This window comes from Nannospalax galili, unplaced genomic scaffold (assembly GCF_000622305.1).
Source record: "Nannospalax galili isolate Female #2095 unplaced genomic scaffold, S.galili_v1.0 scaffold309, whole genome shotgun sequence".
NCBI classification, from domain to species: Eukaryota; Metazoa; Chordata; class Mammalia; order Rodentia; family Spalacidae; genus Nannospalax; species Nannospalax galili.
In genome coordinates, this window is record NW_008359589.1 from 991,154 (window position 1) to 1,005,894 (window position 14,741).

General features: G+C 44.7%; 1 protein-coding gene across 6 annotated transcripts in view; it reads right to left on the minus strand.

The window, feature by feature from the left end:
* Positions 1–14,460, minus strand: part of Srgap2 (SLIT-ROBO Rho GTPase activating protein 2) — a 300,084-nt gene extending 285,624 nt beyond the window's left edge. For all 6 annotated transcript variants that reach the window (XM_008823296.3, XM_008823295.3, XM_017795653.2 and 3 more), the window contains exons 1-2: positions 14,306–14,460; positions 12,159–12,758 (exon numbers count right to left, since the gene is read on the minus strand). In XM_008823296.3, coding sequence (XP_008821518.1) covers positions 12,159–12,225 — 67 coding nt within the window. In that variant the 5' untranslated portion in view covers positions 12,226–12,758; positions 14,306–14,460. The remainder of the gene's footprint in view (positions 1–12,158; positions 12,759–14,305) is intronic.
* Positions 14,461–14,741: the final 281 nt, after the last annotated feature.

A 14,741-nucleotide genomic window follows, 5' to 3' on the forward strand; every position in this document is an offset into this window, starting at 1 on the left:
TGTTAATAGACACAAATCAGTAACCAGATTCAACCTTTGGTGGTTGAGTACTACTGTAGTTTAAAGAAGTAGGCATTTCAAAACTGTGCCATTACTGACCTTACCACACCCAGATCAAAAATTTCTCTAATACAAGTAACAGATGCCATCTACCCAAAATGTTACAAAGTTTGGTTTAAAATTGCTGACAGCAAAGAGCCAAGATAACTTACATCACCACAAATCACTGAATAAATAGAGATGAAGAGATATCGCACAATTGTCTCTAAGGATGCCTAAAACACACAGCCTAGTATTGTCACTTAAAGTTGAAACCTCAAACCTGGAAAAGGAGCTGGATATCACTATTCTGTTATTTATCCTTCTCCCAAGACAATACTCGGTATTGGGACTCTGTGGCAACTCACTTAATGCTAACCATATTTTTATTATATGTCCTAAAAATGATGAAACAAAGAACTGGTAATGCATCTTTCCACTTTCTAGTTAAGAACTGAAAATCCCAGGGGTGAAATGCTTGTTCAGGATTAGGTACTTTGTCCTCCATTACCCTACACCTCCCTCTTCCTGAATATATTTCTCAAACATTACAAGGTTGAAAATATGACCTGTCATTATTATTAATAGTACTCAATTTTAAAACAACAGGTGGTTACTTAGCCTATTCGTTAGGTGAAAAGAAAACAAATGTGAAAACATTTCAACTCTGTATCACAGCACATTTATCACAATCATCAGAGAAATCCCTCAGTTGACAAAGATCTAGCAATTTAAAGGAATATAAAGAAGCAAGAGGCCATCCTGCATATTGGAGGGCCTTAAGTCACTTCCCCTGCTGCCCAGATGTCTAAATCACCCCTACATAAGCTCTAGGCTATGTCATCTCCTGCCTGTTTATCCCAGTCCAGATTTCAGTGATTAAATGCTTCCCACTTCCTTATTTTTCATAAAAGCAGTCATTCAGCTCTTTTTTTCCTTTCATTTAAATTCAAACACTGCACATAGCAACATAAATATCAGTAATACCAAGAATTACACAAATTCAGCTTCTGGCCTACCAGCATGAGTAAGAAAACTATGCAAATTAGTAACACAGGGAAATTTCTCATTCAGTCTCTGAGGAAATCCAAACTTTATTTATCCTGATTAAAGTATTCATTTTCCTTAGTGACCTAGTCACAAGCCACCCCTAGGTAGTATTACCACTGCCTCGATTTGTCCACCTCTGAGGAACATCATCCTATCAGACTGTGACACCTAACCAAACATCATGTCAAGTGCTCTCCAAGTCAGTACTACTCTGCCATTAGCTGGGTCCGCCCTCCACATGTGTGCAGGGGTCATCCAGGTTCAAGCTCCAGAGCTAGGGAGAATGTTATTCTGAGAATACAATAGTTTTTGTACCTGTAAGTACAAATGTACCCTACAAGGAATATCATCATCTTCAATGTTTTAAGTAAACAAGAATCACAAGCTGTGAAAGCTAGGGAAAAAATTTAAAAGTTCCAATTTAACTCCTAATTTCACAGATGAGAAATCCAAGGCATACTCAGGACAAGTTAAATATGCATGAGGAGGGCATTTAAAATATTGTTTAATCTCTTTCTTTTATACTAAGACACAAGAAATAAGAAAAGTCAACTAACCAGGCACAGTGGTGCATACCTTTAATCTCAGCACTTGGGAGGCAGAGGCAGGTGAATCTCTGTGAGATAGAGGCCAGCCTGTTGTACATAGTGAGTTCCACACCAGCTGTGGCTACAGAGAGATCATACCTCAAAAAGACAGAAGGAGGAGGAGGAAGCAGAGGAAGAGGAGGAGGAGGAGGAGGAGGAGGAGGAGGGGGAGGGGGAGGGGGAGGGGAGGAGGCTGGTTATGTAGTTCTGTTGTAGAGTATCTGTCTAGTATGCCTGAGGCCCTGGGTTTGATCCTCGAAATTGCTTAAACCCAGCATGATGGCCCACGCCTACAACCCCAGCACAGGCAAAGGAGGAGGAGGAGGAGGAGGAAAGTAAACTAAACATATAGAACATTTCATAATTTCAAAGAGGTTCCAAATGAACTATTTTGGTGGTTGTAGTATTTTGAGACAGGGTCTCATGTAGCCCAGGCTGGCCTTGAACTCACTATGTAGCCAACGCTAACTCCTGATTTTCCTGCCTCTACCTCCCAAGTGCTCAGATTACAGGCATGTGAACCACGTCCAGTATCTAACAATTCTTTCATTTGAGCCTCATGAAAGTATTAAGTCAGGCTGGGTTCATGCTCTGTTCTCATCACTTACTAGCTGTGTGCAAGCCATTTAACCTCATTTTACTTCATCTGTAAAAGTGGGATAATAATAATAGTTACCTCACAGGGCTGTTGGGAAATTCTTGGATTAATATATGTAAAGCATTTAAAATACAGCTTAGTCTTATGAAGCCTTTAATAAATGCTAGGTATCATCATCATTAGCAAAGCCAGGAACTGTTGTCCCCATTCTGCAGATAAGAAACACTGCTCCAAAATAAGTACTCAAGTCAAAATGCCTCCCAAGAGCAGCTTACTCATCCAACAAAATCTGGTACCAGCATGCCCCACCCACCTGCCAGTAAACACATAGGAGGTGGTCAATGTTTGGAGAAATTGTTGCCATCTTCTTAGAAACAGGATATATTTTTTAAAGTTCCTAGTAGAACATGTCTTAGCCAATTTATAAAGTTTCTTGGGTCCCTTTGTGTTCTGTGCTTTGTCATCCTGTAGAGTCCTGGTCATCCAGCCACCCATAGCCAATGAGCTCCTCAGAGAGACCCTGCCTTCCATGCTGGGATTCTAACTACAGAATCTTGGCTCAGATAGCACAGATAAATGTCAACTTTCACAACGTTCTGAGTTACTTGTCCACTGATTAAAGCATTTGTAGCAAAAAAAGATTGGGGGAAGGGGAAATTCTGCCTTCTCTGTAACACATGGTATCCTAAAATACCCACAAGAATGGAAGAAGCACACACCCTCACTGTTTTTCCTTCCTCAGGAATATATATTTCAATTTGAAGACCATCCATGCACAATGCACAAATGAAGTCAAGGCTACTTAACATCAAATGACTTGAAAAACCAGGGGAGAGAGCTTTCCTGTTTGTCCCCTTGGGCTTTTCCTCACCAATCACTGCAGACCATGCAGCTGTTTCTAAACAGGTAACAGTTCTTGCAAAATGCAAAAGTATCATAATAGTTCCTTGTACAAGTTAACTCTCTTTTAACTCCTGGTCAAGACAGAACTGAATTTTTTTCAAGTCGAGGTTTTTTTTAGTATTTGTTAAAAATGGTAACATAAGCACAGATTGTTGTTTGCTTCAACAAAAGGCTTCACTTTGGTTTTAAACTTTTGGCAAGTTCTGAGTTAATGTTCTTCTTGCATGGTGGCCTGTAATCCTAGCACTCAGGGGGTTAAAGGAGGGTTGCTGCAAGTTTCAGGCCAGCCTGAGCTACACAATAAATGAATGCAAAATGAGACCCTGTTCAAAAATTTTTTTAAATTTTTGTTGTTGTTTCCAAGGTATATGTGATTAAAGAAATCAGATTAGCTGAAGTATAGCTCTAGGACATTCTATTTGAAAGATCGGGATACGGTGCAACAAGTTAAGAATCATGTCCCACTTGTGGGGAAGAGCCACAGTGCTAGATAGCCTTTATATAATAGTAATATTCACAACATCTAATCTATTTTGAATTTCAGGTAACATTAAGAAAGGGAGCAGGCTTTTCCTGGAATAGAAGGGGGCAATTGCAGAAGTGTGGTAGAATAGCACTGGCAGGTCCAACCTCAACTCATAAAACAGCTTAATTCAATTTACAAACATTTTTAAAGTGCTTACTATGTGCCAGAAGCCAGACAAATGCAAATGAATAAAACAGGCAGAGACATGTAGAGAAGCAGGGACGGCTTCTTGGAGGTGGTAGCATCTAAACTGAGCTTTAAAGGATGACTAACCTTCCAGGGCCAAGGAAGAGGACCTATTCCAAAGAGAATACATAACATGGACAAAACAAAAAGCCTGGCATAGGATGGCATAGGATGGCATAGCATGGAAACTAGAGATGGCTCTACAATGGTATAAAATGTGAGCAGAGTAAATGATGGGCATAAGCAATCTTTTATGCCATGACCTGAGCAGAATAATGAATATTTGTTTTGATTTGTCAAAAATAAAACTTAAAACCTATTTGTAAAAGGAAGCATATTTCTAGGTCATCCATTTATTCATTCAATATTACAGTTAATAAATATTTACTAAGAGCTACCATTTAAGCTATAATAGTAACCCAGACGGCCTTACTATGTAAAGGGACCTCATAAGAGCTATTTATTTAGCATTTAATAGTTGTCATATACTGAGTTATTACTTTACACACATTTGCAATAAACAAGAAGGTAGGTCTTTTTATCTACGATTCATAGAAGATGTTTGGAAGAGAATTTAATTGGCAATTAACTCGAGTATTCTAGTTTGCTTTCTGTTGTTGTGATAAACATCATGACCAAGTGACTTAGGGAGAAAAGGGTTTATTTGAGCTAACACTTTACAATTCATTATCTAAGGAAGCCAAGGCAGGAACCTGGAGACAGGAACTGAATGAGGCAGAGACCATGGAGGAATGCTGATTACTGACTTGCTTCCCCTGACTTGCTTAGTTACCTTATAAGCCCAGAACCATGGGCCAGGGATGGCACCACCCACGTAAGCTGGGCTGCCCTATATCAGTTAGTCCCACAGGCCAGTCTAATAGAGTAAATTCCTCAATTGAAAACCTCTTTTCCCAGATATATCTAGGTTTGTGTCAGGTTGACAAAAACTAACCATCCCAGTGAGCAAAAAGGTGACACAAGACAACTCAAGGTTAGTTTCAAGGCTTGCATTCCTTGCATTACACAACACAACCTCAAGACATTCCTACAAGCAGGTTAGGGCGGTTCCATACCTATAAACCCCATGCTAAGGATGCTAAAGCAAGAGAATCATAAGTTCAAGGACAACCTGAAGACTGTATTTCAAAATGTAAGGAGAGGGCTGGAAAGATGGCTCAGTAGTTAAAACTTGCCTTGAAAGCAAAAGAACTGGAGTGCAGATTCCCACAACCCAGAGGCAGTGATACGAGTTCCCAGGAGTAAAGTGGCTAGCAGGAATAGCCAACGGCTCTAGGTTAGATTAAGAGACCCTGGCTCAAAAGAATAAGGTAGAAGAGCAATCAAGTAGATTCTTGACTTTGGGGCTGGAAAGATGACTCAGCGGTTAAGAGCACTGGCTGCTCTTTCAGAGGACCGAGATTTGTTCCCAGTACCCACATTGCAGCTAATAACCATCTCCAGTTCCATCCCATTATCTTCAACTTAATCTGCTTTCTATACATGGTCATTATAGTTATTTTTTAACACTATATTAAAATGAAAAAACGTTTGGGGGTGTCATATTCACTAACATTTGGTTATGTTGACTCTCTTGGCAGTAATGGTTTGATAGATGAATTGTACTTTTTTTTTTTTTGGTCTTTTTGAAACAAGACCTGCAGCTCCAGCTGCCTGGAACTCACTATGTAGGTTGGCCTCAATCTCACAGAGATACACCTGCCTCTGCCTGGGACTAAAGGCATGCACAACCACAAGAGGTAAAGATCAAACCCACAGTTTTGTGGCATGCTAGGCAAGCATTCTGCCAACTAAGCTACATCCCCCAGTCTTAAATTTAATATTTTAAATATGTACAGCTTATTAAATTCCTTTAAAATTCAAAAAAGGCCGGGCATGGTAACATAAGTGTATAATCCCAGCACTCAGGAGGCACAGGCAGGAAGAAAGATCACTGCAAGTTTGAGGCCAGCCTAGTCTATCTACACTGTGAGTTCCAGGCCAAACAAGGTTATACAGAAACTCAGTGTCAAAAAAAACCATAAAACAAGATGACTCAGTAAAATGTTTAAAACAAAGAAAAAGTTTATTAAGTCTTGCAATTATTAAAAGGTTTAACTTATTGTTAATAACATACAATGTTCACATTATGACCCTAGATATATATTCATAATATGAATATATGAATGTATATATTAAAACATTAAAAAATTTATTAGGACAAGTGATTATATAGAAATGAATATGCAGGTCTGTAAAATGTTGGTATGGAGGACATGTCTTAAGAATAAGAATATACTTATGTTCATAGTAGCATTATTCCAATAGGTAAAATGTGGAAGCAACCCAAGTGTCCATCCACACATGGCTGGTAAAACGAAACGTGACAGATACAGCCACACCATGGAACATTATTCCATCTTTAAAGGCATAACAACATGGATTCTGAACCTTGACATTATGCTAAGCAACATAAGCTAGACACAAAAGTGTAAACACTGCATAATTCCACTTACATGAGGCACTTCGAGTTGTTGGAGACAGAAAGTATAGAGGTGGCTGCCAGAGTGGGAGAAGGGAAACGAGGGATTACTGTTTAGTGAGTAAAGAGCTCCCATTCTGCAAGATGAAGAGTTCTTTGGACAGATAGTGATTGATAATGGTTGTAAAGCATTGATATAGTTAATGACACTGAACTGTACATTTAAGAATGGTTAGGATAACAAATCTTATGTGCATTTAACCACAATTTTAAAAAGAAATGAAGGGCTGGAGAGATGGCTCAGCAGTTAAGAGCACTAGCTGCTCTTGCAGAGGACTGGAGTTCAGTTCCCAGCATTCACATAGCAGCTAACAACCATCTGTAACTCCAGTTCCAGGAGATCTGACATCCTCTTCTGACCTCCGTGGGCATTACACAACACACATGCACTTACTTACATGCAGGAAATACACTCATGAACATAAAATAATAAAATAAAAAATTTTTAAAAAGACATGAGAGTTCCTACATACTGTCATCAGAAGTGTTTTAATTTAAAAAAAAAAATTTAAGAGCTCTCATTAGTTACTTTCAAATTAAGTTTTTTCTGAGGTAACTTTCTGAGATTCCCCATGGGAGCTAACACTGATTAAAACTGTTAACTTGAATTTTATTACTAGAAATTTAACATCGAATGTTTTTTCCTTTCAAAGTGACACAGTTTTCCTAATGGAGCATAAGAAGTCTAAGATGAGAGATAGACATGATTCCCTTTCTTACAGAAGTGGGGCGCTACAGGGGTCACACTGAATAGTTCAGTTTTCTGGAATGGACAGTGGGATTTAAAAATCAGCATCCAGGAGCTAGCTAATTTTGAAAATCTAACACAATATGGGCATACTCTATAAACTTCACAAGGGCTTATCTATGGCTTTCAGCCTGAGTGATACAAGATCAATGAGACTCCAAAGAGCTTTTCCCAAGGAAATTTCTGTCCCCATTTCTTCAAAAGGATGCCTGACATTGGCAAAGGTAAGGAGTGCTCATGAACAGTTTCCAACCACTGCTGCTTTGACCAGCCAAACAGCATGGCGGGGCTCCTAGCATACCACCTTTCTCCAGGATCTTGCAATTCTGAAATTAGAGTACTTGAATTTTTCCAAGAGTTTCATTTTCTTCTAGGAGTCCACCTTATTGTGGAATCTCTCTGTTCTCTCTAAATGAGGAAAGAGGAGCACTCAGTCATCTCCCAGGAAAATGACAGCATCTGCTCCAGGATTCCAAAGAGATATTTCACCACAGCTTTTCACAAACTGATTACATTTAAAGCTCCTTGGGGAGTAAGAGGGTAGAGACCAGGAAGAAAGCCACTTCAGGGAAAAGACTCCTATTGGCATAGGAACTCTCAGCCCTCCCTGAGGAACAAACTTGTTTAAATACCACTAATCAGCATTCCCAAGCACAAGTGCACACACAATATGACTAGAGTTGCAATTTCATCTACAGCTCCCAAAGGGTACTAAAAGGGTTAAACTGTTCCAGGAAAATGCTTGTGCTTTGCCTATCAAAATGCTCCAGGTGCAAATTACAAAAATTTTCACTTCTCTCTGACCATAGCAGTGCACTCTCGTTATCCATCCTCAGCATTTGGGTGGCTGAGGCAAGAAGATCACAGTGAGTTCAAGGCCAGTGAGGGTTATATAGTAAGACCCTGTCTCAAAATACAAAAATAAACACGTAAAAAAATAATTTCTTTCTCAGCACTGTGATACACATATTTCACATAAGAGAGGAGAAAGAAAGACCTTGAATGCCCAGTGTAAGGAAGGGTATAGTGACACTGTGGACAGTGATGTGAATTCACCCAGACTATCATGTCTATCCCTTGTCCCACTCTTCATCACCTTTCAGTACTCAAGTACCAGCAAAGACACTAGCAGGCTAGAGGCCAAATGTGCCAATTTCTAACCATGATTCTGATCAAGGCTGCCAAGAATTTCCAGAAATTCATGTATATGAAAGCACTTTGTAGATAGGAAAAAGAATACTGTTTCTGAGTTGGACATTGAAAGGCATGAACTTTTCCAAGGAATCTAAACACCCACAAACCAAGAACAATGACGGTTTTTAAGAAGGCAGCCAACGCAGCAGACTGACTAAGGGGGCTTTCTTCCTACCCCATAAAACCACACTGGAGTAGGGTTTGTACTGCAGCCTCAGAAATTCTTCACAGCACATGCAAGCAGGTGGTTTAAAGTGTACACAAAATAACAGGAGAGAATCCCATAAAGTCCACTTAGAATCTATTTGCTCCAAACCATTCTAAATAAAAAGCAGAAACGCATAGAACAGTTTATCTGTTCCATACAAAATAGGAAATTAATGTCCAAAGAGTCTTGGAGTTATTTTGGTCTGTTTTGGTTTAGTTTGGTTTTCGTTTTTTTTGGTTTTTGTTGTTGTTGTTGTTGTTGTTTTTGTAACAGGGTCTCACGCTAGCCTAGCCTGGCCTGGAATTCACTATGCAGCCCAGGCTGGCCTTGAACTCTTGGCAATCCTACTGCATCAGTTTCCCAAGTGCTGGAATTACAAGCATGAGCGACCATGCCTGGCAAGGGAGTTTAAATGACAAGCACAATATACCTTTTGTTACTTACTCCTGAATGAAAATCTAGAACTTGTTTCATTCCTACTCTGGTTTCCTATCATTTAACAGCTGCTGCTTTGAGAGTGAACACAAAATGCAGCCTTACTAGTGAGGCTGCAACTGTCAGGATGGAAGGGTCCCTGACAGGCAGACTGTATGGTCACTGAGCATGCTCAGGTGCCAGACACTGGGCAACATGACTCCTATGGACTAGCTCCTGGGTACAGGAATGAGAAACACATACTATTTTTCTGATTTTACGAAGTTAAGAGACTCAACAAATGAGACTCAAAGATTTAAACCTGTATCTTCTGACTCCAACACCTACATTTTAAACCACCATGCCAAGCTGCTATGTAGCAATTTTCCTTTTTATCTTTGCATCTGTAAGAGAAGTAAATCTGGCAGCACCACAAGTTCCACAGAATATGTAAAAAGCTGAAACTCTTGTAGAGTGTGGGAGCTCACACCTATAAGCCAGACTCAGGAGGCTGACTCAGTAAGATAGATCGTCCTGAATTTAAGGCAAACCTGGGTTAGACTGAGTTCCAGGCCAGTCTGGCCTACAGACTGAGATCATGTTTCTAAAAAGCAAAACAGAACAAACAAAATACAAAATTTTTTAAATTCTTAATTCTAATAGAAAATCGGGTAGCAGGCACTGAGGCAAGCCCCCAACCCCAGGCCCTCTGTCCAGGGCCAACCCCAACCCCAAATCCTATAGTCTTCTACGGGGAATGCAGGTTCTAGAATATAAACTCCATTCTGGAGTTCTGTCTTCTTCACTGATGTATTGCCAGGGCCTATAAAAGACATACTAGGCAATCAAATTACAGTTAATGAATAAAACAAGTTAAACTGTCACCTTGGTATTGTGACCTTGAAAGGACTTCTAATCCTAAGCCTCAGTTTCTTCATGTAGTAAACACAAGGGATGATACTTCCTGAAGTGATGTGACAGGATGGAACATAAAGAGCACCCAAAATATAAACTATCTCTTATTACTACTATTACACACTGACAGATTTTGGCCTTAAGAATTTTTTTCACCCACACTGGTCAGATAATATTTCATTGTAAAGATACAGAATAGGAAAACAAAGTCCATAAAACTACTTCTACCTTCAGATCTGCTACCACCTAGCTGTGTGACCTTGAACAAACCTCTTCAGTTCTCTGTACTCTCCTCAGCTGTAAAATGAGAGACTAAACCAAATCAGTTCCATAAGAATTCATATGGGGCACCTTCTCTGAGGCAGACATCATGATCTACACCTATAAAATTCTACGATCCTGAATAGTGTCAATGGAAAAATATCAAAGCACAGCAAAACAGTCTCCAGCTTGCAGCATGGTTGAAGAGAAACTCCAAATAGCTAACTGCATTACATCATCTCAATGAGCAATATTTGTAAATATACAAAGTGTTTAATTTTGAGACACTCATCCTTTACCAATAAAAGAAATTGGCAGATTCTAATACCTATCAGCCTTGAACCTTCAAAAAAAATCCAATATGTAAAAATCATTTTGCACCTTAGTCAAACTGTGCTTCTGGAAAGCAATCTGGAAAGTCAAAGTTATTAATACTCTCTATGGCAACAGTTAAGAATAAGACGTATTTCTTAAATGACAATATCTGGCCAAAACTGCAGGGGGGATTCCAAAAACAAAATGCAGTGCATCTGAACAGAGGCCAGTGGCCATTGTTTACAAAAACAGGCTGGGATTATGACATGAGGCCAAGACCTCATTTATAACTCACAACCACACCTCTCTCAATCCCAGTCCAACTGAAACTATCAGTCAACTCTAGCATCTCTGTAATAAACCTACCAATATTTGCAGCCAAGTGGATAGAAGGTCCCTTAAGGCACCTCCAGCACTGACCAAACTGATAACATAAAAAAGATCCAGCAGACACAATGGGCACTTCAAACTGCCTTTCAACCTTCCAAGAGATAAGGTAACTGCCCATTTCACACTCCACCCCTAGCCCACACCCAAGGAAATCATTAGAGGGAAGACACAGCATTTCCCAAATCCTCTATGGTGGGAAAAGGTCTCCTTGCTTTGGTGCGGGGAAAGAAGGAGGGGCCCTTGCCTCTGTACTCTGAAACAAAGGAAAACCCAGAGCTCCAACCATGTGGTGTAACACTCAAGGCCACCCACCTCTCCCAGCTAAGGTCTCAATGGGCTGGAGCCACAAGGCTCTTCCCAGTGACTGGTCAGGAAGGGGCAGTGCCTTGCACACACACACACATGGTAGAGCTCTTTCGCAGGCACGAACATCTCCTGAAGGAAACGCTGGGTAAGGAAAAGCTACTTGGTTATGGGCGTGGATTTGGCCAGCCAAATTAGACAGTGGACTAGATGAGACAGGACACTTGGTTTCTCCAGGTCTATATTTTTGCTTTACCCTTCACATTTCTGCAGAAGGAAATGGGCCTTTAAAAACATGTATTCTGGAGCTGAGGGTGACAGACACAATTATGTCTTCCTATTTTCCAGTTTCAGCACCACCCTGAAACCTTAACAGCCCAACTCCATTCAGGTTTAGGTGAGGGTAGAAGCTGGTGAGGATGGTCATGTTCTTCCTGTCTGGTGATCTTTGATTACATGCAGGCAACCCAGCATGGCTAGGGACTTCCTGTATCCAAAGCCACAGCAAACCTGATGTATGAATACAGTACACCAGAAAAGCCCCACCTCTCCCAGGACTCTCCAAATGATACCCCTCTCAAGGTTGCCTTTCTGTGTGGACTTCTCTTCAGCCTTTCAAATAAATGTCCAAACACCTGTCAGATTTCAGCTGTCCTTCAAGGAAGCATGACCCACACACCTGAAGGCAAACTGCAGCCTTTCTCCTAGACACTGGCCCCTCCCCCACCCTGTCCAGTCTGGGAGGAAAGAGCTGCCAAAATAATGCTCCCCCTCCCCATACTCCTAAAGACCATTTCCAGTGCTTGGGCCCCTGACACAGTTCATCATCCCAAGGTTCAGGTCCACCTATGAAACCACCTCTGGGGTCAACCTGCCACCTGCTCCACCCAAGAAAAGAATGCCCTACAAATTAGGGTGGAAATGCACACCTCATCAGTCCGCACAGCAAATACATTACGCTAATTTTCAAAATCCTTACCTTTAACCTGAGTATCGTACTCTGCTATGATTTCCTTATCCTTCTTGAATTTGGCTGGAGACGTCATGTTTTCCTTTCTTCCAAATTCGAATTGCGCGAACTGACAGATCCACGAAAAAAATCCAACCACCGAAATCAATTCCTCTTCTCCCAAGGGCAGAGAGGGCCCCCGCGGTGGTCTCCAGAGCCCTGGGCGAGCACGAGTGGCGGGATGGACAGGCAGCTATGGCACACACATGCAGGCGGTGGGTACTGAGGCTGGGGGGCGGTGGCGGCCGGCTCCGTGCTAAAGCCCTAGCCGCAGCCGCAGCCTTAGCCGGGAGAACTGCTGCGCCCGGAGGCTGGCCTGGGGTCTGACATCAACGACACAGGCGGGGAGTGGAAGTCCTTCCGCACAACATGGTGTAGGGGTGCGGGGGTGTGGACGCGCCCAGCTGTGTCCCCGGGAGGGAGTGGGTTCGAAACGAAGAGCCAGGGGAGGGCTAGGGGTGCTTCCCGGGTTTTTTGTCGGACAAGCTCAAAGATGCTGCAAATCAAATCCCAAAAGGGAGCCACAGCAGCGCGGACTGGATCGGAAGTCGTTTGCTCCGGATCACTAGCCTGTAAATGCAAGAATAGGGGGAAGGGGAGATCAGTCGGAGAGCAGATCCTGATCTCAACAGGGGTGGGGTCGGGGACAACACTCGGAGCCCAACAGCCACCCATTCATCTCTGCCAAACGCCGCCCGCTCCGCCCGAAGACTCAGCACGATGAGGTGAGGCGAAGAAAGCTCCCCCGGAATTTTGTTTTAAGGCGGAAAGAAAATACTTTGGAGCAGCCGCCGGCGCGGGCACTGGGGCGGGGACTGCAGCGGGAAAGCGGCGCAGCGGGTGGGGACTGCGGCACTCCAGGCTTCCCCGGCCCGCCAGCCCGAAGGGGACCCCTTCCACCCTGCCCGGACGCGGCCCCTGACCCACGCTGGGACACCCCCCGACATCACGGCTATCCAAACCAGAGGGACCAGCCACGGGGCACAACTTTTCTTCCCCTCCCGCCCCTCCTCCCAGTTGTTTTGTTTTGGGTTACGAGCTTCTCCTGGCAGCAAAAATGGGAGGTGGGGAGGGCGCAGCAGGAAGGGCCCGCTCCGCACGGGACATCCAGGAAAACAATGTGGTCGGCAGAAGCAGGAAACTAGTTAGAGGCGAGGGTCTAAAACGGGAAACCCGGGGATGGGAGGCGGAAGGCGGCGGCCGCCTCCCCCAAGCCGGAGACCAGAGTTTTTCTAATTGGCATCCCTACCATCTTTATCCCCCAAGCCTAGGGACCCCAGATGCTGCACCCAGTCCCAGTCAAGTGGGGATGTGAGGGTCGCACCGGGTGGCGGGAGGAGGCGGCAGGGAAACAGCCGGAAGGGGTACGCCGCAGCGGGCCCTGCCTCCTAGGCCGCCCAGTCCCGGCCGGCCCAGGAGGCGGCTCCAGCCAGTGTCGCCCACTCCAGGGGCTGGAGGAAGGGGGAGCAGAGGCGGCGCGGTGCCGGGGAAGGAAGACCTCGGGAGGCAGGCGTGAGGTGGGGTCCAGAGGACAAGACCCCACCAGCCAGGACCGCCCCAGCCAGGAGGCGAGGCCCGAGAGGGCACGGAGAAGGCTGCTCTGGGGCGAGGCAGTGGGGGGACTGCGGTGGGCTACGGCGTTAAGTGTAAGGGTGTCGACAACTTTGGGCACAGGGAAGAGGATATGGAAAGGCGCGCGGGTGGAGAGCCTGGGAGGCAGACGGACGCTGAACCGGGAAGTGCCCCCAACCCGTGCGAACACCCCATCTTTCAGGGTCCTGGGCTGCCGGCCAATGCTGGGACACGGGAAGAGGCCAGCGGACCGTTAACGCGAGGCCCGGGGTCGATAGGGCTGGCCGTGTGCGGGGGCGGGGGGGGGCTGGAGCAGGCGGCGGCGCCGCGCGTGGGGACAGTCCCCGGCTGTGCGGGTGGGGCGGAGACACGCAGTCCTGAGAAGTATTATGGGCTGCACCGGGCGATGGGGAAGAGAGTCGGGGGGCGACGCGGGCGGAGTGGGCTCGGCTTGCGGCGCTGCCGCGTCCACCAGTCTAGCCGGGGTTAGTTCAGTCAGGGCAGCAGCCAGGCGGACGGGAAGGGAAGAGGGAAGGAGCCTTTACCTGGCTGCGGCGACGGGTCCCAGGCCCCGGGATCCGCTTCCCACTTAGCGCTCTCCGCCCCGCCACCCTCTTCTACGCAGTTCGGCCCCCCAGTTCCCAGAGGAGCCTCTGCCAACTCCACAAGACCCCGCCGGGAAGCAGAGCCCACCCCCGCGCCAATCACAGCTTGCTTCCTATCGACCGATGGGGCCTCTAGCCAATAGGAATAGCCGATCCCGAGAAGCCAGATGGGGGGAGGGCCGACGAAACTTGGAGGTATGACCCGCGCTCGCGGTAGCAGCGCAGTCCCATAAGTGAGCTCCTCCCCCTCCGGCCGACCCCTAAAGTAGAACCAGTGGGCGGGACAAAATGGAATCAGCAGCCAAACACAAACTCTCAAGAGAAGACGCGACCAATTGGGCCGGGCAGGGAGGAAGGGCGTCGTGGGAATCTGAGC